The sequence below is a fragment of the Ranitomeya variabilis genome, chromosome 3, assembly GCF_051348905.1.
Source record: "Ranitomeya variabilis isolate aRanVar5 chromosome 3, aRanVar5.hap1, whole genome shotgun sequence".
Lineage (NCBI taxonomy): Eukaryota > Metazoa > Chordata > Amphibia > Anura > Dendrobatidae > Ranitomeya > Ranitomeya variabilis.
In genome coordinates, this window is record NC_135234.1 from 26,339,193 (window position 1) to 26,358,593 (window position 19,401).

Genomic DNA, 19,401 nt, shown 5'->3' on the forward strand with positions numbered 1-19,401 from the left:
TTGTACAGCCCACGTAGTATATAACAGCCCACGTAGTATATTGTACAGCCCACACAGTATATTGCACAGCCCACGTACTACATTGCACAGCCCATGTAGTATATTGCACAGCCCACATAGTATATTGCACAGCCCACGCAGTATATAGCAAAGCCCACGTAGTATATTGCACAGCCACGTAGTATATTGCACAGCCCACGTAGTATATTGCACAGCCCACGTAATATATTGCACAGCCCACGCAGTATATTGCACAGCCCACGTAATATATTGCACAGCCCACGTAGTACTGTATATTGCACAGCCCACATAGTATATTGCACAGCCACATAATATATTGCACAGCCACGTAGTATATAGTACAGCCCACGTAGTATATTGCACAGCCACACAGTATATAGCACAACCCGCATAGTATATAGCACAGCCCATGTAGTATATTGCACAGCCACGCAGTATATAGCACAGCCTGCGTAGTATATAGCACAGCCCATGTAGTATATTGCCCAGCCACGTTGTATATTGCACAGCCCACGTAGTATATAGCACACAGTACACGTAGTATATAGCAATGTGGGCATCATTTCCCTGTTAAAAAAAAGAATAAAAAAAAATAGTTATATACTCACCTTCTGTTGGCCCCGGATGCAGGCGAAGAGGTTACCGGTTATTATTATTATTTTTTTTTTATTTTCATTTACGGTAGTTCTGAATGCCTCTTTGCTTAGAGACGTATGTGTACGTAAGTGCAAATTTCCTTCGTAATTCTAAAATTAAGTGAAACGGGTTCTGCCACCACTAGGGGGAGCTCAGTGCAGATAGATTTTATTACTGAGATGAATGGAAATTGAATCAGTCTTCAGTGAGCTCCCCCTAGTGGTGGCCATTATCACTACACTTTGATTACTAGTAGTAAATAATTTAGCAGAAACCGCACTTTAATAAAAAATAATCTGTTTATTGTCTTCAGCTTAAATAGCATCATAATAAATAAAAAAAGTATACATATTATTTCTTTACGCATTACACAGTATAAACATTGTTTTATAGCATCATACACATATACATACACCATTTAAGGGTTGCTTAAAACAAAAAATCACATCATTGATAATACGCCACCCAAGCGATCCCAGTGCTGTTCCCGGCCAACTATAAAGATTAATCGACCATGGATATGAATGGGAGTTATGGGCTGTCATTTCTGGCACCACCAGGGTAACATGTAGAACATATAGTTCCATACCTTATAATATAAATGCAATCAATGCATATTAATATAATAAAAAATATAATATATATTATACTATCATCATGTAAACCAAAGAGAGCGACATTTGTTCTTTACGACAATACGGGGATTTTCATCGATCCCTATATTGATTATTTGGCACATTATTGGCTGATTACGGCCCCATAGACGCTAATGAGGACACAAATAGAAAAATAGTGCAAAAAAAATAGTTCCAAATATATCACTATAATGAGTAATCGGAGGTTTTCGGAACTGATATATGACTGATACATTTTATCCCCGTTATGCTAGGTAGGAATAGCCGGAGTCATATATACGATCACAGCCAGGTCCCTTATATATGGTAAATTCCTTTAATCCGGCATCTGAACTCTGTACATCCAGATCTATTTGTTGACTTAACGTTCCGTTTTCCCTATAAATGTTTGTAGGAGGAGGCTATGATGTTCTCCGTGTAGGGCGAGAACCTCCCGACTCTGTTCTTGGTGTAAATCCACAAGGCGGACAACACTACGACAATTAGCAAGAAGACTCCGAGCAGGACGGCGACGACGATGGTTGCCGTCCTCCAGCTGCTGTCTTCGCTTGGCGTCGTGGTTGTGATTATCGCTGTAATCAAAGGTAAAGATGCGTTAATATCATCACTTGTGTGCAGCATTCACAGATTATTATTAGTTTTTATACTAATACTTGTGTATGGCGTTTGCTATTATATGTCCTTTATTAACTTAAATAAAACCATAAAACGCAGTTATTTCTGTTATTGACACCAGGTGTCGCTGTTGTCACATTATATTGGCAATGATACCTCATGTTGCACCTTGCAGAATTTTATCTGTAGGGTATTTTGTCAATTTTGTAGGATATTATGGCACTGATGCGAGGACAATCGGATTTTAATTGTGTGTTTTTTTCTAATATAAGAGGTCCTTGCATGCAGCTGTATACAGTTCTTTACTACCTGTATAAATCCATAGGTAATGAGTTCCCTCTAGTGGAGGCTGTATACATCTAGTGGTGTTTGCATGCAGGTATATATAGTTCTTTACTACATGTATAAATCTATATGCAGCGAGCTTCCCCTAGTGCTGGCTGCATGCAGATATATACAAATTTTTATTACCTGTATAGATCTGTATGTAGTGAGCTCCCCTGTTGTGAATTTGCTTTTTGCTCCCTCTAGTGGTTACTAGTTTTTTGACTCTGGTTTTTCTGTCATTCCTTTTATCCGCACCTGGGTCGTTAGTTAGGGGTGTTGCTATATAAGCTCCCTGGACCTTCAGTTCAATGCCTGGCAACGTAGTTATCAGAGCTAGTCTGCTGTGCTCTTGTCTACTGATCCTGGTTCCAGTTATATCAGCTAAGTCTGCCTTTTGCTTTTTGCTATTTGTTTTGGTTTTGTATTTTTGTCCAGCTTGTTCCTAATCTATATCCTGACCTTTGCTGGAAGCTCTAGGGAGCTGGTGTTCTCCCCCCGGACCGTTAGACGGTTCGGGGGTTCTTGAATTTCCAGTGTGGATTTTGATAGGGTTTTTGTTGACCATATAAGTTACCTTTCTTTATTCTGCTATCAGTAAGCGGGCCTCTCTGTGCTAAACCTGGTTCATTTCTGTGTTTGTCATTTCCTCTTACCTCACCGTCATTATTTGTGGGGGGCTTCTATCCAGCTTTGGGGTCCCCTTCTCTGGAGGCAAGAAAGGTCTTTGTTTTCCTCTACTAGGGGTAGCTAGATTCTCCGGCTGGCGCGTGTCATCTAGAATCAACGTAGGAATGATCCCCGGCTACTTCTAGTGTTGGCGTTAGGAGTAGATATATGGTCAAACCAGTTACCACTGCCCTATGAGCTGGATTTTTGTATTCTGCAGACTTCCACGTTCCTCTGAGACCCTCGCCATTGGGGTCATAACAGTTTGCCAGGCCAGTATTAAATGTTTAATGCATTGCAGAAGAGGGATTATAAGAAAGAAGATTCTGAGTTTTTTTTTTTTTTCTTCTTCCCCTTTACCTCAGAGTGGCTATGCTTGCTGCAGACATGAATGTCCAGACCTTGATTACAAGTGTGGACCAGCTGGCTACTCGTGTGCAGGGCATACAAGACTATGTTATCAGAAATCCTAGGTCAGAACCTAAAATACCGATTCCTGAACTGTTTTCCGGAGACAGGTTTAAGTTTAGGAATTTCGTGAATAATTGTAAATTGTTTTTGTCCCTGAGACCCTGTTCATCTGGAGATTCTGCTCAGCAAGTAAAAATTGTTATTTCGTTCTTACGGGGTGACCCTCAGGATTGGGCTTTTTCGCTGGCGCCAGGAGATCCGGCATTGGCTGATCTTGATGCGTTTTTTCTGGCGCTCGGTTTACTTTATGAGGAACCCAATCTTGAGATTCAGGCAGAAAAGGCCTTGCTGGCTATGTCTCAGGGGCAGGACGAGGCTGAAGTGTATTGCCAAAAATTTCGGAAATGGTCCGTGCTGACACATTGGAACGAGTGTGCACTGGCCGCTAATTTTAGAAATGGCCTTTCTGAAGCCATTAAGAATGTTATGGTGGGTTTTCCCATTCCCACAGGTCTGAATGATACTATGGCACTGGCTATTCAAATTGACCGGCGGTTGCGGGAGCGCAAAACCGCAAATTCCCTCATGGTGTTGTCTGAACAGACACCTGATTTAATGCAATGTGATAGAATCCTGACTAGAAATGAGCGGAAAATTCATAGACGCCGGAATGGCTTGTGCTACTACTGTGGTGATTCTACACATGTTATCTCAGCATGCTCTAAACGTATAGCTAAGGTTGTTAGTCCTGTCACCGTTGGTAATTTGCAACCTAAATTTATTCTGTCTGTAACTTTGATTTGCTCACTGTCATCTTATCCTGTCATGGCGTTTGTAGATTCAGGTGCTGCCCTGAGTCTCATGGATCTCTCATTTGCTAAGCGCTGCGGTTTTACTCTTGAACCATTAGAAAATCCTATTCCTCTTAGGGGTATTGATGCTACACCATTGGCAGCAAATAAACCGCAGTATTGGACACAGGTTACCATGTGCATGATTCCTGAACACCGCGAGGTGATACGTTTCCTGGTTTTACATAAAATGCATGATTTGGTTGTTTTAGGGCTGCCATGGTTACAGACCCATAATCCAGTCCTGGACTGGAAGGCTATGTCAGTCTCAAGTTGGGGCTGTCGTGGTATTCATGGGGATTCCCTGCCTGTGTCTATTGCTTCTTCTACGCCTTCGGAAGTTCCGGAGTATTTGTCTGATTATCAGGATGTCTTCAGTGAGTCTGAGTCCAGTGCACTGCCTCCTCATAGGGACTGTGACTGTGCTATAGATTTGATCCCAGGCAGTAAATTTCCTAAGGGAAGACTGTTTAATCTGTCGGTACCTGAACATACCGCTATGCGTTCATATATCAAGGAGTCTCTGGAGAAAGGACATATTCGTCCGTCTTCTTCCCCTCTTGGTGCGGGATTCTTTTTTGTGGCAAAAAAGGACGGATCTTTGAGACCTTGTATTGATTATCGGCTTTTAAATAAGATCACTGTCAAATTTCAGTATCCTTTACCGCTGTTGTCTGACTTGTTTGCCCGGATTAAGGGTGCCAAGTGGTTCACCAAGATAGACCTTCGTGGTGCGTACAACCTTGTGCGCATTAAGCAAGGTGATGAATGGAAAACCGCATTCAATACGCCCGAAGGTCATTTTGAGTACTTGGTGATGCCTTTTGGGCTCTCCAATGCGCCTTCAGTTTTTCAGTCCTTTATGCATGACATTTTCCGGAAGTATCTGGATAAATTTTTGATTGTTTATCTGGATGATATTTTGGTTTTTTCTGATAATTGGGATTCGCATGTGGAGCAGGTCAGGTTGGTCTTTAAAATTTTGCGTGAAAATTCTTTGTTTGTCAAGGGCTCAAAGTGTCTCTTTGGTGTACAGAAGGTTCCCTTTTTGGGGTTCATTTTTTCCCCTTCTGCTGTGGAGATGGACCCAGTCAAGGTCCGAGCTATTCTTGATTGGACTCAGCCCTCGTCAGTTAAGAGTCTTCAGAAGTTCTTGGGCTTCGCTAACTTCTACCGTCGTTTTATCGCTAATTTTTCTAGCATTGTGAAACCTTTGACGGATATGACCAAGAAGGGCTCCGATGTAGCTAACTGGGCTCCTGCTGCCGTGGAGGCTTTCCAGGAGTTGAAACGCCGGTTTACTTCGGCGCCTGTTTTGTGCCAGCCTGACGTCTCACTTCCCTTTCAGGTTGAGGTGGATGCTTCGGAGATTGGGGCAGGGGCCGTTTTGTCGCAGAGAGGCCCTGGTTGTTCTGTTATGAAACCTTGTGCCTTTTTCTCTAGGAAGTTTTCGCCTGCCGAGCGAAATTATGATGTGGGCAATCGGGAGTTGTTGGCCATGAAATGGGCATTTGAGGAGTGGCGTCATTGGCTCGAGGGTGCTAAGCATCGTGTGGTGGTCTTGACTGATCACAAAAATCTGATGTATCTCGAGTCTGCTAAACGCCTTAATCCGAGACAGGCCCGCTGGTCATTGTTTTTCTCCCGCTTTGATTTTGTTGTCTCGTATTTACCAGGTTCAAAGAATGTGAAGGCCGATGCTCTTTCTAGGAGCTTTGTGCCTGATGCTCCTGGAGTCGCTGATCCTGTTGGTATTCTTAAAGATGGAGTTATCTTGTCAGCTATTTCTCCGGATCTGCGACGTGTGTTGCAGAGATTTCAGGCTGATAGGCCTGAGTCTTGTCCACCTGACAGACTGTTTGTCCCGGATAAGTGGACCAGCAGAGTCATTTCCGAGGTTCATTCCTCGGTGTTGGCAGGTCACCCGGGAATTTTTGGCACCAGAGATCTGGTGGCCAGGTCCTTTTGGTGGCCTTCCTTGTCAAGGGATGTGCGGTCATTTGTGCAGTCCTGTGGGACTTGTGCTCGAGCTAAGCCTTGCTGTTCTCGTGCCAGCGGTTTGCTCTTGCCTTTGCCTGTCCCGAAGAGACCTTGGACACATATCTCCATGGATTTCATTTCTGATCTTCCGCTATCTCAGGGCATGTCCGTTATCTGGGTGATATGTGATCGCTTCTCCAAGATGGTCCATTTGGTTCCTTTGCCTAAGCTGCCTTCATCTTCCGATCTGGTTCCTGTGTTTTTCCAGAACGTGGTTCGTTTGCACGGCATCCCTGAGAATATTGTGTCAGACAGAGGATCCCAGTTCGTTTCCAGGTTCTGGCGATCCTTTTGTAGTAGGATGGGCATTGATTTGTCGTTTTCGTCTGCTTTCCATCCTCAGACTAATGGACAGACGGAGCGAACCAATCAGACTTTGGAGGCTTATTTGAGGTGTTTTGTCTCTGCTGATCAGGACGATTGGGTGACATTCTTGCCGTTGGCTGAGTTTGCCCTTAATAATCGGGCTAGTTCCGCCACCTTGGTTTCGCCTTTTTTCTGCAACTCTGGTTTCCATCCTCGCTTTTCTTCGGGTCATGTGGAGCCTTCTGACTGTCCTGGGGTGGATTCTGTGGTGGATAGGTTGCAGCAGATCTGGAATCATGTGGTGGACAACTTGAAGTTGTCACAGGAGAAGGCTCAGCGCTTTGCCAACCGCCGCCGCGGTGTGGGTCCCCGACTACGCGTTGGGGATTTGGTGTGGCTTTCTTCCCGCTTTGTTCCTATGAAGGTCTCCTCTCCCAAATTTAAACCTCGTTTTATTGGGCCTTACAAGATATTGGAAATCCTTAATCCTGTATCTTTTCGTCTGGATCTTCCTGTGTCGTTTGCTATTCACAATGTATTTCATAGGTCCTTGTTGCGGCGGTACATTGTGCCTGTAGTTCCTTCTGCTGAGCCTCCTGCTCCGGTGTTGGTGGAGGGCGAGTTGGAGTACGTGGTGGAGAAGATCTTGGATTCTCGCCTCTCCAGGCGGAGGCTTCAGTACCTGGTCAAGTGGAAGGGCTATGGTCAGGAGGATAATTCCTGGGTGGTCGCCTCTGATGTTCATGCGGCCGATTTGGTTCGTGCCTTTCATGCCGCTCATCCTGATCGCCCTGGTGGTCGTGGTGAGGGTTCGGTGACCCCTCACTAAGGGGGGGGTACTGTTGTGAATTTGCTTTTTGCTCCCTCTAGTGGTTACTAGTTTTTTGACTCTGGTTTTTCTGTCATTCCTTTTATCCGCACCTGGGTCGTTAGTTAGGGGTGTTGCTATATAAGCTCCCTGAACCTTCAGTTCAATGCCTGGCAACGTAGTTATCAGAGCTAGTCTGCTGTGCTCTTGTCTACTGATCCTGGTTCCAGTTATATCAGCTAAGTCTGCCTTTTGCTTTTTGCTATTTGTTTTGGTTTTGTATTTTTGTCCAGCTTGTTCCTAATCTATATCCTGACCTTTGCTGGAAGCTCTAGGGGGCTGGTGTTCTCCCCCCGGACCGTTAGACGGTTCGGGGGTTCTTGAATTTCCAGTGTGGATTTTGATAGGGTTTTTGTTGACCATATAAGTTACCTTTCTTTATTCTGCTATCAGTAAGCGGGCCTCTCTGTGCTAAACCTGGTTCATTTCTGTGTTTGTCATTTCCTCTTACCTCACCGTCATTATTTGTGGGGGGCTTCTATCCAGCTTTGGGGTCCCCTTCTCTGGAGGCAAGAAAGGTCTTTGTTTTCCTCTACTAGGGGTAGCTAGATTCTCCGGCTGGCGCGTGTCATCTAGAATCAACGTAGGAATGATCCCCGGCTACTTCTAGTGTTGGCGTTAGGAGTAGATATATGGTCAAACCAGTTACCACTGCCCTATGAGCTGGATTTTTGTATTCTGCAGACTTCCACGTTCCTCTGAGACCCTCGCCATTGGGGTCATAACACTCCCCCTAGTGGTGGCTGTATAAATCTGTATGTAGTGAGCTCTCGCTAGTGGTGGTTGTATAAATCTGTATGTAGTGAGCGCCCTCTAGTGGTGGCTGCATGCAAGTACATACAGTTCTTTACTACCTATATGAATCCATATATAAGTGAGCTCCATCTAGTGGTGCCTGCATGCAAATATATATAGTTCTTTATTACTTGCATAAATCCATATGCGGTGAGTTCCCCCTAGTGGTGACGGTATAAATTCATATGCAGTGAGCTCCCCCTAATGGTGGCTTTATATAGATCTGAATGTAGCGAGCTCCCCCTGGTGGTGGGTGTATAGATCTGTATGCAGTGAGCTCTCCCTAGTGATGGTTGTATAAATCCATATGTAGTGAGTTCCCCTTAGTGGTGGCTACATACAGATATATACAGTTCTTTGCTACCTATATAAATCTATATGTAGCAAGCTCTCTTTAATGGAGGCTGTATAAATCCATATGTATTAAGCTCTCCCTAGTGGTGACTGCATCCAGATATATACAGTTATTTGCTACCTATATAAATCTATATGTAGCGAGCTCTCTTTAATGGTGGCTGTATAAATCTATATGCAGTAAGCTCCCCTAGTGGTGGCTGTATAAATCCATATGAAGTGAGTTCCCCCTAGTGGTGGATGCATCCAGATATATACAGTTCTTTGCTACCTATATAAATCCATGTGTAGCGAGCTCTCTTTAATGGTGGCTGTATAAATCCATGTGTAGTGAGCTCCCCCTAGTGGAGGCTGTATAAATCCATATGTATTGAGCTCCCCCTAGTGGTGCCTGCATGCAGGTATATACAGTTCCTTACTACCTGCATTAGTTCATGTGTAGTGAACTCCTCCTAGTGATGTTCTCATGCAGCTAGAATTGCACTGATATAATATGAAGTATAAACATTACTTACGTGACTTTACAGTAACTGAGACATCCGTAGAGAAGATTCCTTGGGCACCAGTTCTCAGAGCGTTCTCCATTACAGTGGAGCTAATTGGCGAAGATGAATTTAGGATGGACACAAAGTAGGCAATGATGCTGCCCTGCCGGAAGCCCACTATGGCAATCTCAAAACTGTTCTCATTCAGCTCTATCCTCATGTAATTTGTTAGCTGCAGAGGGAAAATAAATTGTCAGTCCGCATAAGGTAAGTCCATAGTTGATACCACAAGTTCCCAATATTAGCCTTAGTCGATATGGACGAGACAATGAAGCTCGCGGGCCCCAATGCAAAATCTCCAACATGGCCCCCAACTATCACGGGCCTTTAGTATTATATCTACGCCCTTGGGCCGTGCTGGTTTCATCGTTACTTACGTTGCGGGTGAACAGTATGGAGAGATTTCTATAGGCTTCACTGGATGGATTATAGTAGTCTTTGGTAAAAGTAAGGTTCTTCATCAGGATGGAGGATGGGAATGCCTGTTTACCTGTGGAAAGTAGAGAAGGACCATTAGAGATGATGACGTGGGACACTTAGAGGGTCGTCCAATTTAGAAATCTTATTTTCGTGCACCCTAGTAATAAATTCTATGTTAATAGAGGAGAGTCATGGTAATTTGGATCTTCATCTTTTGTTCAATGCGCACATCTGTGTAACGCGTTTTTCGCGGACGGCATGCTGGCCCACGAAGTTTCGTCATTTCATAAACACATCAATTTAAAAAAAGTGATTGATGATTCCGATCCGTGAGACCCATCCGACTGCGCTCGGATGACATCCCAGTGCACTCCGACCTCTGCGGACACAGACAATGGAGAAGATGGAGAAATTAAGCTCTCCATCTTCGCACCTGTGAATCGGATCACAGTAAACTGATGCTCGGATGAAACTCTGATTGGGGTGTGTGCCGAGGGTCATTACCATAATCGATCCGATTTTCTCGGAAGAGGGAATCATCGCTAGAGTGAGCGTACCTTAAAAATGTTTCTAAATCTTTTCTGGAATAAAATTTGGCAAATGCGGTCAACCCTGATACATTTTTAGAGTGGAGAAGGGATGGAAGGTGTTGGTCCTTGGGAATTTTTAGTCCAGCTCCTTGAACAGTTGTGGTGATGGTCGGCCCACTTGCCTGCAAGACCCCAATACCTTCTACTTGTACAGGACAGGTTCCCAGTAGTTGTAGTCATCAGCAAAATGTCCTATCAAGGTTGAAGGAGAAGCTGCAATGGGCAATCAGCAGGGGAGATGCCCCGGGTTCAGGGTGCATAGGAGGGCATTAAAAAGGCACGTTCAACTTTGGCCAGGGTTATTAAACGGATGGCTGGGACTGCACACTGAAATTCTGCCCTGGTTTAGGGAAAGCCCAGCTACTACTCTGCAGTGAGTGCTACTTTAGGGGCAAAAAGTGGCCTCAATTCCTTGACCCCTTACACATAGAGTACAGTTATATATCCATTCTGTAATATCCCAGACAAGTATTGGAAATGAATATAAATTTATAACGTGGAGACAAATTTGGTAACTGGGAAAAAAATAAGAAGGTAACTATAAGTATGATAAATGGGGATGCAGCAGAGCCGAAGCTGTGTCTTCCGCGGTTAGTAAGTAAAGGTAATAAAGTAGAATGACCTGCGATACACGTATAAAACATCCTGTTATAACATTGACATTTGTGAAATGACAAACCGCTGCACAAATAATAAATAGGTGTAGCCGATACTTACTGGCACATATATTGACTTTGGAGTCAAAGTTGCAGGTAGATGCAGAGCAGAGCGTGGAATCGCTATAACAATCGACAGGTTCTGGAAGATAAATGACATGATTGACGGTTGCCAGCTACATAATCAGGTCTGCCAGTATTCTCCGTAGTGACATAAGCTGGAAGAACAAGTCGGTCTTGTCCGCTTTGTGCGGAGTATAATACATCCCATATAATGACTGGGGTATAACGCGGGCAGGCCGGCGCCCACTGTACAAAGAGATTTCAAGAATGTTTTATTCCGCATGTTCATTTATTGGGTCCAAGGAAAGATGGGTGATGAGTCTAATTTAATAGATTTCTGAATGGGAAATTATCTGGTCTGGAGAAAACTACTAAAGAGCAAACAAATTACATTGCATTGTTATATATGCATCTCTGCATTCAGGATTCTGGGAAAGCTGGGTACCCCCCTGACAATAAAGGGGGCCTCTGTGCAGGATGAGTGTCTGGCCACCAATTCTGTAAAGCCTCACTCACATGTACAAACACATTCATACACATGCTTATTCACATTGGGCACACATACAGTGGGGCAAAAAAGTATTTAGTCATTCAGCAATAGTGCAAGTTCCACCACTTAAAAAGATGAGAGGCGTCTGTAATTTACATCATAGGTAGACCTCAACTATGGGAGACAAACTGAGAAAAAAAAATCCAGAAAATCACATTGTCTGTTTTTTTATCATTTTATTTGCATATTATGGTGGAAAATAAGTATTTGGTCAGAAACAAAATTTCATCTCAATACTTTGTAATATATCCTTTGTTGGCAATGACAGAGGTCAAACGTTTTCTGTAAGTCTTCACAAGGTTGCCACACACTGTTGTTGGTATGTTGGCCCATTCCTCCATGCAGATCTCCTCTAGAGCAGTGATGTTTTTGGCTTTTCGCTTGGCAACACGGACTTTCAACTCCCTCCAAAGGTTTTCTATAGGGTTGAGATCTGGAGACTGGCTAGGCCACTCCAGGACCTTGAAATGCTTCTTACGAAGCCACTCCTTCGTTGCCCTGGCGGTGTGCTTTGGATCATTGTCATGTTGAAAGACCCAGCCACGTTTCATCTTCAATGCCCTTGCTGATGGAAGGAGGTTTGCACTCAAAATCTCACGATACATGGCCCCATTCATTCTTTCATGTACCCGGATCAGTCGTCCTGGCCCCTTTGCAGAGAAACAGCCCCAAAGCATGATGTTTCCACCACCATGCTTTACAGTAGGTATGGTGTTTGATGGATGCAACTCAGTATTCTTTTTCCTCCAAACACGACAAGTTGTGTTTCTACAAAACAGTTCCAGTTTGGTTTCATCAGACCATAGGACATTCTCCCAAAACTCCTCTGGATCATCCAAATGCTCTCTAGCAAACTTCAGATGGGCCCGGACATGTACTGGCTTAAGCAGTGGGACACGTCTGGCACTGCAGGATCTGAGTCCATGGTGGCGTAGTGTGTTACTTATGGTAGGCCTTGTTACATTGGTCCCAGCTCTCTGCAGTTCATTCACTAGGTCCCCCCGCGTGGTTCTGGGATTTTTGCTCACCATTCTTGTGATCATTCTGACCCCACGGGGTGGGATTTTGCGTGGAGCCCCAGATCGAGGGAGATTATCAGTGGTCTTGAATGTCTTCCATTTTCTAATTATTGCTCCCACTGTTGATTTCTTCACTCCAAGCTGGTTGGCTATTGCAGATTCAGTCTTCCCAGCCTGGTGCAGGGCTACAATTTTGTTTCTGGTGTCCTTTGACAGCTCTTTGGTCTTCACCATAGTGGAGTTTGGAGTCAGACTGTTTGAGGGTGTGCACAGGTGTCTTTTTATACTGATAACAAGTTTAAACAGGAGCCATTACTACATGTAATGAGTGGAGGAAAGAGGAGACTCTTAAAGAAGAAGTTACAGGTCTGTGAGAGCCAGAAATCTTGATTGTTTGTTTCTGACCAAATACTTATGTTCCACCATAATATGCAAATAAAATGATAAAAAAACAGACAATGTGATTTTCTGGATTTTTTTTTCTCAGTTTGTCTCCCATAGTTGAGGTCTACCTATGATGTCAATTACAGACGCCTCTCATCTTCTTAAGTGGTGGAAATTGCACTATTGCTGAATGACTAAATACTTTTTTGCCCCACTGTATACACATTACACATCAACATACAGAGTACACAAGCATATATAAAATGAGCATATACACATTATGCACACATGGAACACAAAAAAGGCACAGTAAAACCAAAAAATACTCTGTTGCAAAAAAATATCAGTAAACGGCAAGTGCTAATAAAAGGATGGAAAAACACAGGGTATTCGGTTGATACGTTTTTTGCAAATATACATTTTTTGATTTTACTGTGCCTTTTTTTGTGTTCCAGTTTCTTGGTGGTCATGTGTTTCTGTTTTACACAAGCACACATGGTATATACCTATTTGTGCATCACACAAATGTTCTCTTTAAACATGCATTCAATTACACGTTACACACACATATACACATTGCACTGGCATATATACATATATAATCATCACCACAAAAACTTCCCCATAAATAGGGCACAGAAAAAACTGATACACGTTATATTCTCACCATAGAAAATCCAGTATACTGTGCTAACCTATACAGGTTCGCCTCCTAACGAAGGGACGAAACGCGCGTTGGGGCGCTTCAGGGGATTACCACACACCACGGACCACCCTAATGTAAGTGCCATATACACATAGTGATATGAGTCTGATTCCATAGGCACGTAGTATACAGCTGATGTACCGCAACTAGTAAGGACTTTACTGCATAATATACTGAGCACTGCATGGATAGGTTTTGGCTATGTGGGTGTTGGAAATTTTCCCCATTAAAGTAGTGACCTGAACGGTTTTAATAATTTTCATTGATACTTTGTGTATTGCATATTCCTGAACTTTTTGTTGAGTATATTTCAATAAATATTATATCTTTTACTCAGCACAGTATACTGGATTTTCTATGGTGAGAATATACATATATAGTACACACATACACAGCATGCATATGCACATGAGTACATTACATACAAATGTACAAATTACGTATATATATATATTCACATTTATATATTCACATTATGCACACATAAAATATGCACATTACACATGCATATACCTAATACAAACATATACAGTACATACTAAACACACACATATATAGGAACATTTATACACAGTACAAATGCATATACATAGTACAAACAAAAACATACTAAACACACACACATATATATACACATGCACACAATATAAATGCATATACACATTATGCACACACAAAACATGCACATTACACATGCATATACCGTACATAGTACAAACATAAACATACTAAACACATATATATATATATATATATATATACACACATATATACATATGCAGTACATACACACAATATAAATGCATATACACATTATGCATAATACACCCAAATTCACACACGTATAATATGGATTAGTGGAAAAAGGAGATCGACGTTTCAGAATGGACCGCACTGATGTAGAAGGGATGGAGGTGCAGAATGGAATAGTAATGTTGTAGTTTTTTTTTAACGCGCTTTGTGCTCGCCCTTCTTCAAAAACAAACTACGTAGCACAATCATGCACACTACACATTGATATGCATAGTACACACATATACATATAAACGAACACACACTTAAATATATATATACACACAATACACATTATTCACACACATGCACATTACACACATAGTCACATTACACACACATATACATACATAGTACACACATATACAAGTATAGAAAAATATTCACCCACATAACAGACATACACATTACATATGAGTGTAAATATGACATACACATGTACTGTATATAGTAAACACATACATATATATAATATCTAGTATATAAAGCTGAATGTGTGTATGTATGTATGTATGTATGTGTGTGTGTATGTCCCGGATTGGCATCTGAACCGTCGCAGCTACAGGCACAAAATTTTGCACAGTCACACGTCTGGACCCCGAGAGCGTCATAGGCTATGTTGTGAGGTGAAATTTTAACCCCGCGCTTTCCAATTCACCAAACAATTTTGCCCCTATCTACATAATGGGGAAAAAATGAAAGGAAAAGTGTTGGAGGCAAATTAACAGCTGCCAGATGTGAACAAGGGGGACTTAAAGAATGAGAGCGATGGCGCCAAAGAGAATATACTGTACAGTTGCTAAGGTGGGGCCCCGACATGGGATAATCACCACACCACCACGGGGATATGAACACACACACAAAATGCGCCACACACTACCACGTGCTCGAACACATATACCACCCTCAGTGCACATTTCACCACACATACACCAACATCGCCACATAAAAGTCGAAACACAAAAGTCGCCGCTCAAAACTCGCCACGCGCAAAACTCTCCACATACAAAACTCGCCACACGTGCAAAACTCACCTCATGGAAAACTCGCCACATGCAAAACTTGCACACACGGAAAAAATGCCACATGCACAAAAGTTGCAACACATGCAAAAGTTGCCTCACACAAAACTTGCACATACTCAAAAAGCACCACACATAAAACTCGCCACGCGCAAAACTCGCCATGCGCAAAACTTGCTGCACACAACTTGCTACACTAACCTGTCACATGCAACTCGACACACAAAAATTTGCTACACGCATGTCGCCACACAAAACTCATCTCACAAAAGTCACTACATGCATGTCGCCACACGCAACTCAACACACACAACTTGACACACGAAACTCGCCCTAAAACACACACAAGTCTGGTATTATCCTTCAAAAATAAAAATCTGATTAATAAGCAGACAAACTACAAGAGCAACAAATGTACCATATAGGAATCCGGCAGCTGTCAGTCACATGACCAGTCTATTATGTGTATGTGTGAGCTAATATATACTGCCAGGGGGTGGGCTTACTGTTGGCTGGGGATTTATCAGGCTGCCAATTTAGCTTACAAATACTGAGGTAAAAATACTGACCAAATAACGTGTGAACGAGGTCTAATACAGGAGGAGATGACATACAGATATATAGTATATACAGGAGGAGATGACACACAGGTATATACTATTTACAGGGGAGATGACACACAGGTATATACTATATACAGGAGGAGATGACACAGATATATACTATATACAGGAGAGATGACACACAGGTATATACTATATACAGGAGGAGATTACATACAGGTATATACTATATATAGGAGATGACATACAGGTATATACTATATACAGGGGACATGACACACAGCAGGTATATACTATATACAGGGGAGATGACATACAGGTATATACTATATACAGGTGTATACTATATATAAGGGAGATGACAAACATGTATATACTGAGGTGAAAATGAGAGGTGTGAGGTGAAAATGAAAAGGTTGAGTGCAAAATGAGAGGAGTGATCGGAAAATGACAGATGTGAGGTCGAAATGACAAGTGTTAGGGGGGAATGAGAGGTGTGAGGGAGAAAATGAGAGATGTGAGGGGGAAAATGAAAGATGTGATGGGGAAAATGAGAGGCGTGATGGGAAAATAAGAGAAGTGAGGTGCTATAACTAACCACAGATATTTACTATGCCCAGGCAACGCCGGGCTCTTCAGCTACTATATATATATATATATATATATATATATATATATATATATATATATATATATATACACACATTACACATTACACATAAACACATTATCCACATATGATCATGTGAACACATGCTGAAACACATTATACGTATGTGTAAAGGTAAAGCATAACAGTGACATAAATATAGGGTAACGAGAAGCTATGGGGTGAGATGGGTCCTCATTTTAGGCTATCTAGATAGAACGTTTAGTCCCAGCACTGTACATGTAGTTATAACATGGGGGATCGTCCGGGATGTACTGTGGGAATGTTTGTCATCCTCCTAGTGCTAATAGACTCACATAAAGAAAATATTGACTCAGCTTCACGGAAGAAAACCTTCTATAATAAGGATAAGAGAATAAGTTCAGATGAAGGCCGGGTGTAGGAGGGTCTCTGGGCCGTGCCAAAAGCTACTGCCCGACACCTGGGCAGACAGTCACCGGTATAGGAAATCCAGGCCGCCATGAAATATCTATGATACACGACAATCCGCGCTCCTCATGCCGCTATTATTTCACAATCTATGGGGCTGATTCATCATTTTTGCTTTTTAATGTCATTTTTCTGTCTAAATTTATTAATTTTGTGCCTAATGCAAGGAAACATTGAACATTTTGTGAATTCGGCAGATTTTAAAAATTTCCGCCGATTTACAAAAAATGCACAATTTTTCTGACATCTTTGAAGTGTAGTTTGGGTAGAAAAAAAATTGCACTTTTTGTAAAAGTCAGTCGGCATCATTTTCTCTGTGTTTGACACCCAAAAAGGAAGAAAATTGTTAAGACGACGGCAAAATATCAATGCAAAGAAAATGGTGTAAATTAGGTCAAAGGAAAAAAAGGAGCAATAAGCCACTATGTCATCATAATTACAATGTCTTGGTCATATAATCAAGGGGTGTAGGTAAAAGAGGTGCAGAAGCAGCTGTGGCCCTCTTAGAGCTGTACTTTCACATATAAGTGGACACAAGTGGCACATGGTAGGTGGGCAGCATTAAACTTGGGTTTAATAAAAGGAGATATATCTAAGTAAGTGTATTTTAGTTCAGGTTCTGTAACGTGTTTTGTTGGTTTCTCAGTGACAGAAAACCTGTATATACGGTAAACAGAAAGGCCTAAAAGAACCAATCAGATCCCAGCTTTCATTTCCCAAGCCCAGGTTATAAAATGAAAGCAGTGAGTTCATTGGTTGCTATGGGCAACACCTTTGCCTCATGAGGCCTAGTGTTTTTCTTGTTCACAAAAGCCTCCATTTTCATAACCCCAAAGAATACAGAAAAAAAAAGTCATAAACATGAAGTGCCTTGCCTTTCATGTGAATGATTATTGTCTATTCATTTACTACAGTAAATCCGATAATCCGCTAATAATCGTGCCGCTTAAAATAGTCTAAAAGTTCCCAGAGAGGTCAAAGGGCAATTGCAAACCCATAATTATCACTAATTATTGCATACATCCTGAGTTGTATCCGGGCTCTGTTTGGTGCAAACTATAGGTTACGTTCCCACGGGACCTTATGTAGTGGAATGTTCCCATTGAATGAATGATTTTCTCCACATTTCACCCTTTGCTTAGATATAAGCCCCTGTACCCCTGATGAAGCCACATTAAAGATGAAACGTGTCGGCGAGGGTGCTTGCGTGATAGGTCAGCCAGCACAATTTAGAAATATCTTATTAATACGGCGGGCAAAGGAATACTACGGAATGGATTTTCCACAGGCAAATCCTCTGCAAAAAATGCATTGTGGGAACATACACTAAGGCCTCCTTCACTTACATTTTTTTTTTCATTAAGGCTTCCTCTACTGGCATTGTTGTTTTTTTAGTATTTTTTTCTGTGTTTTTACTTGTTTTTCTTCTTTAACAGTCATTTTTTGTCATTCCCTTTATAACATGCGTTTTATGATGCTTTTGAAGTCCTATGGAGATACCTACAGCGCGCTGCTTTTTTTTTTAATATCATAAACCACAAAATAAAGGCTGGTAGCTTTCTGAACTAATATAGTTTTTTTAAATAATAAAACTCAAAAATGGCAAAAAAGGCTGGTACTTTTTTTTTTAACTAATATGGGGGTTTTTTGTTTGTTTTTTATAATATGTCAATTGATAAAAAACAGGCTAAAATAATAAAATAATGTATTATTCAGCTTTACTATAAATGTTATATCTTCTCCCTCCTCTGGCCATTTTTGGAGTCCTGCATGGCGACACTTTATCTGGCGGTATAATACAGTGGCTGACCCTGATTGGCTGCCATGAGAGACCCTACTGGGGAGTGTAGAGTCAATATAATCCCCCTTTTTTTTTACTGTTTTCACAGCCACGTGGGTTGTCAACCCAACTTTCCCAAACTCCTATATAAGAAATCTGCTAAGGGATAGTTTGTCATTCAGGGGTCATGCAAAGCTGGGTGACCTCGGCTCTTTTCTATCCATTGTCTATAGGGGGAGGGGCATGTTCCTAATTCTAGACATGCAGATATTGATGAGATTGTATAAGGACAGGCTTTAGTAAATGGAGGGTTTGCGCAGAAATGAAGGTTTTCTGATCTGTACTGGTTAGTTCTGCAGAACAGGTAACGCCGATTCACCCGAATAAAGTCCGAAGCAGTGAAAATACAGAGATGCCAAGCTGCACTCACCTAAACAGTCCCGTCCGGCATTGGAAGGGGTGAGATCCTGAATTCCTGGGTAGCACTGACATGTATAGCTTCCATTAGTGTTGGTGCAGGTCGCCAGCACTGAGCACGTGTTAGTATCTGCCGCGTCACACTCATTTATATCTGTGCAGGAACATAAAATATAAACCAATGTGAAATAAATAAAAAAAACCAGCCATACTAAAATAAAAAATGATGTATTGTCATAACTTTTCTGATATCACAAGAATGGAGCTTCC

The 19,401-nt window shown here is 42.0% G+C and overlaps 1 protein-coding gene across 1 annotated transcript in view; it reads right to left on the reverse strand.

The window, feature by feature from the left end:
- Positions 1 to 937: 937 nt before the first annotated feature.
- LOC143817604 (uncharacterized) overlaps positions 938 to 19,401 on the reverse strand; it is a 31,460-nt gene continuing 12,996 nt past the window's right edge. The window contains exons 8-12 of the mRNA XM_077299094.1: positions 19,145 to 19,285; positions 10,798 to 10,878; positions 9,448 to 9,560; positions 9,041 to 9,242; positions 938 to 1,864 (exon numbers count right to left, since the gene is read on the reverse strand). Of these exons, the coding sequence (XP_077155209.1) occupies positions 1,671 to 1,864; positions 9,041 to 9,242; positions 9,448 to 9,560; positions 10,798 to 10,878; positions 19,145 to 19,285 (731 nt within the window). The 3' untranslated portion in view covers positions 938 to 1,670. The remainder of the gene's footprint in view (positions 1,865 to 9,040; positions 9,243 to 9,447; positions 9,561 to 10,797; positions 10,879 to 19,144; positions 19,286 to 19,401) is intronic.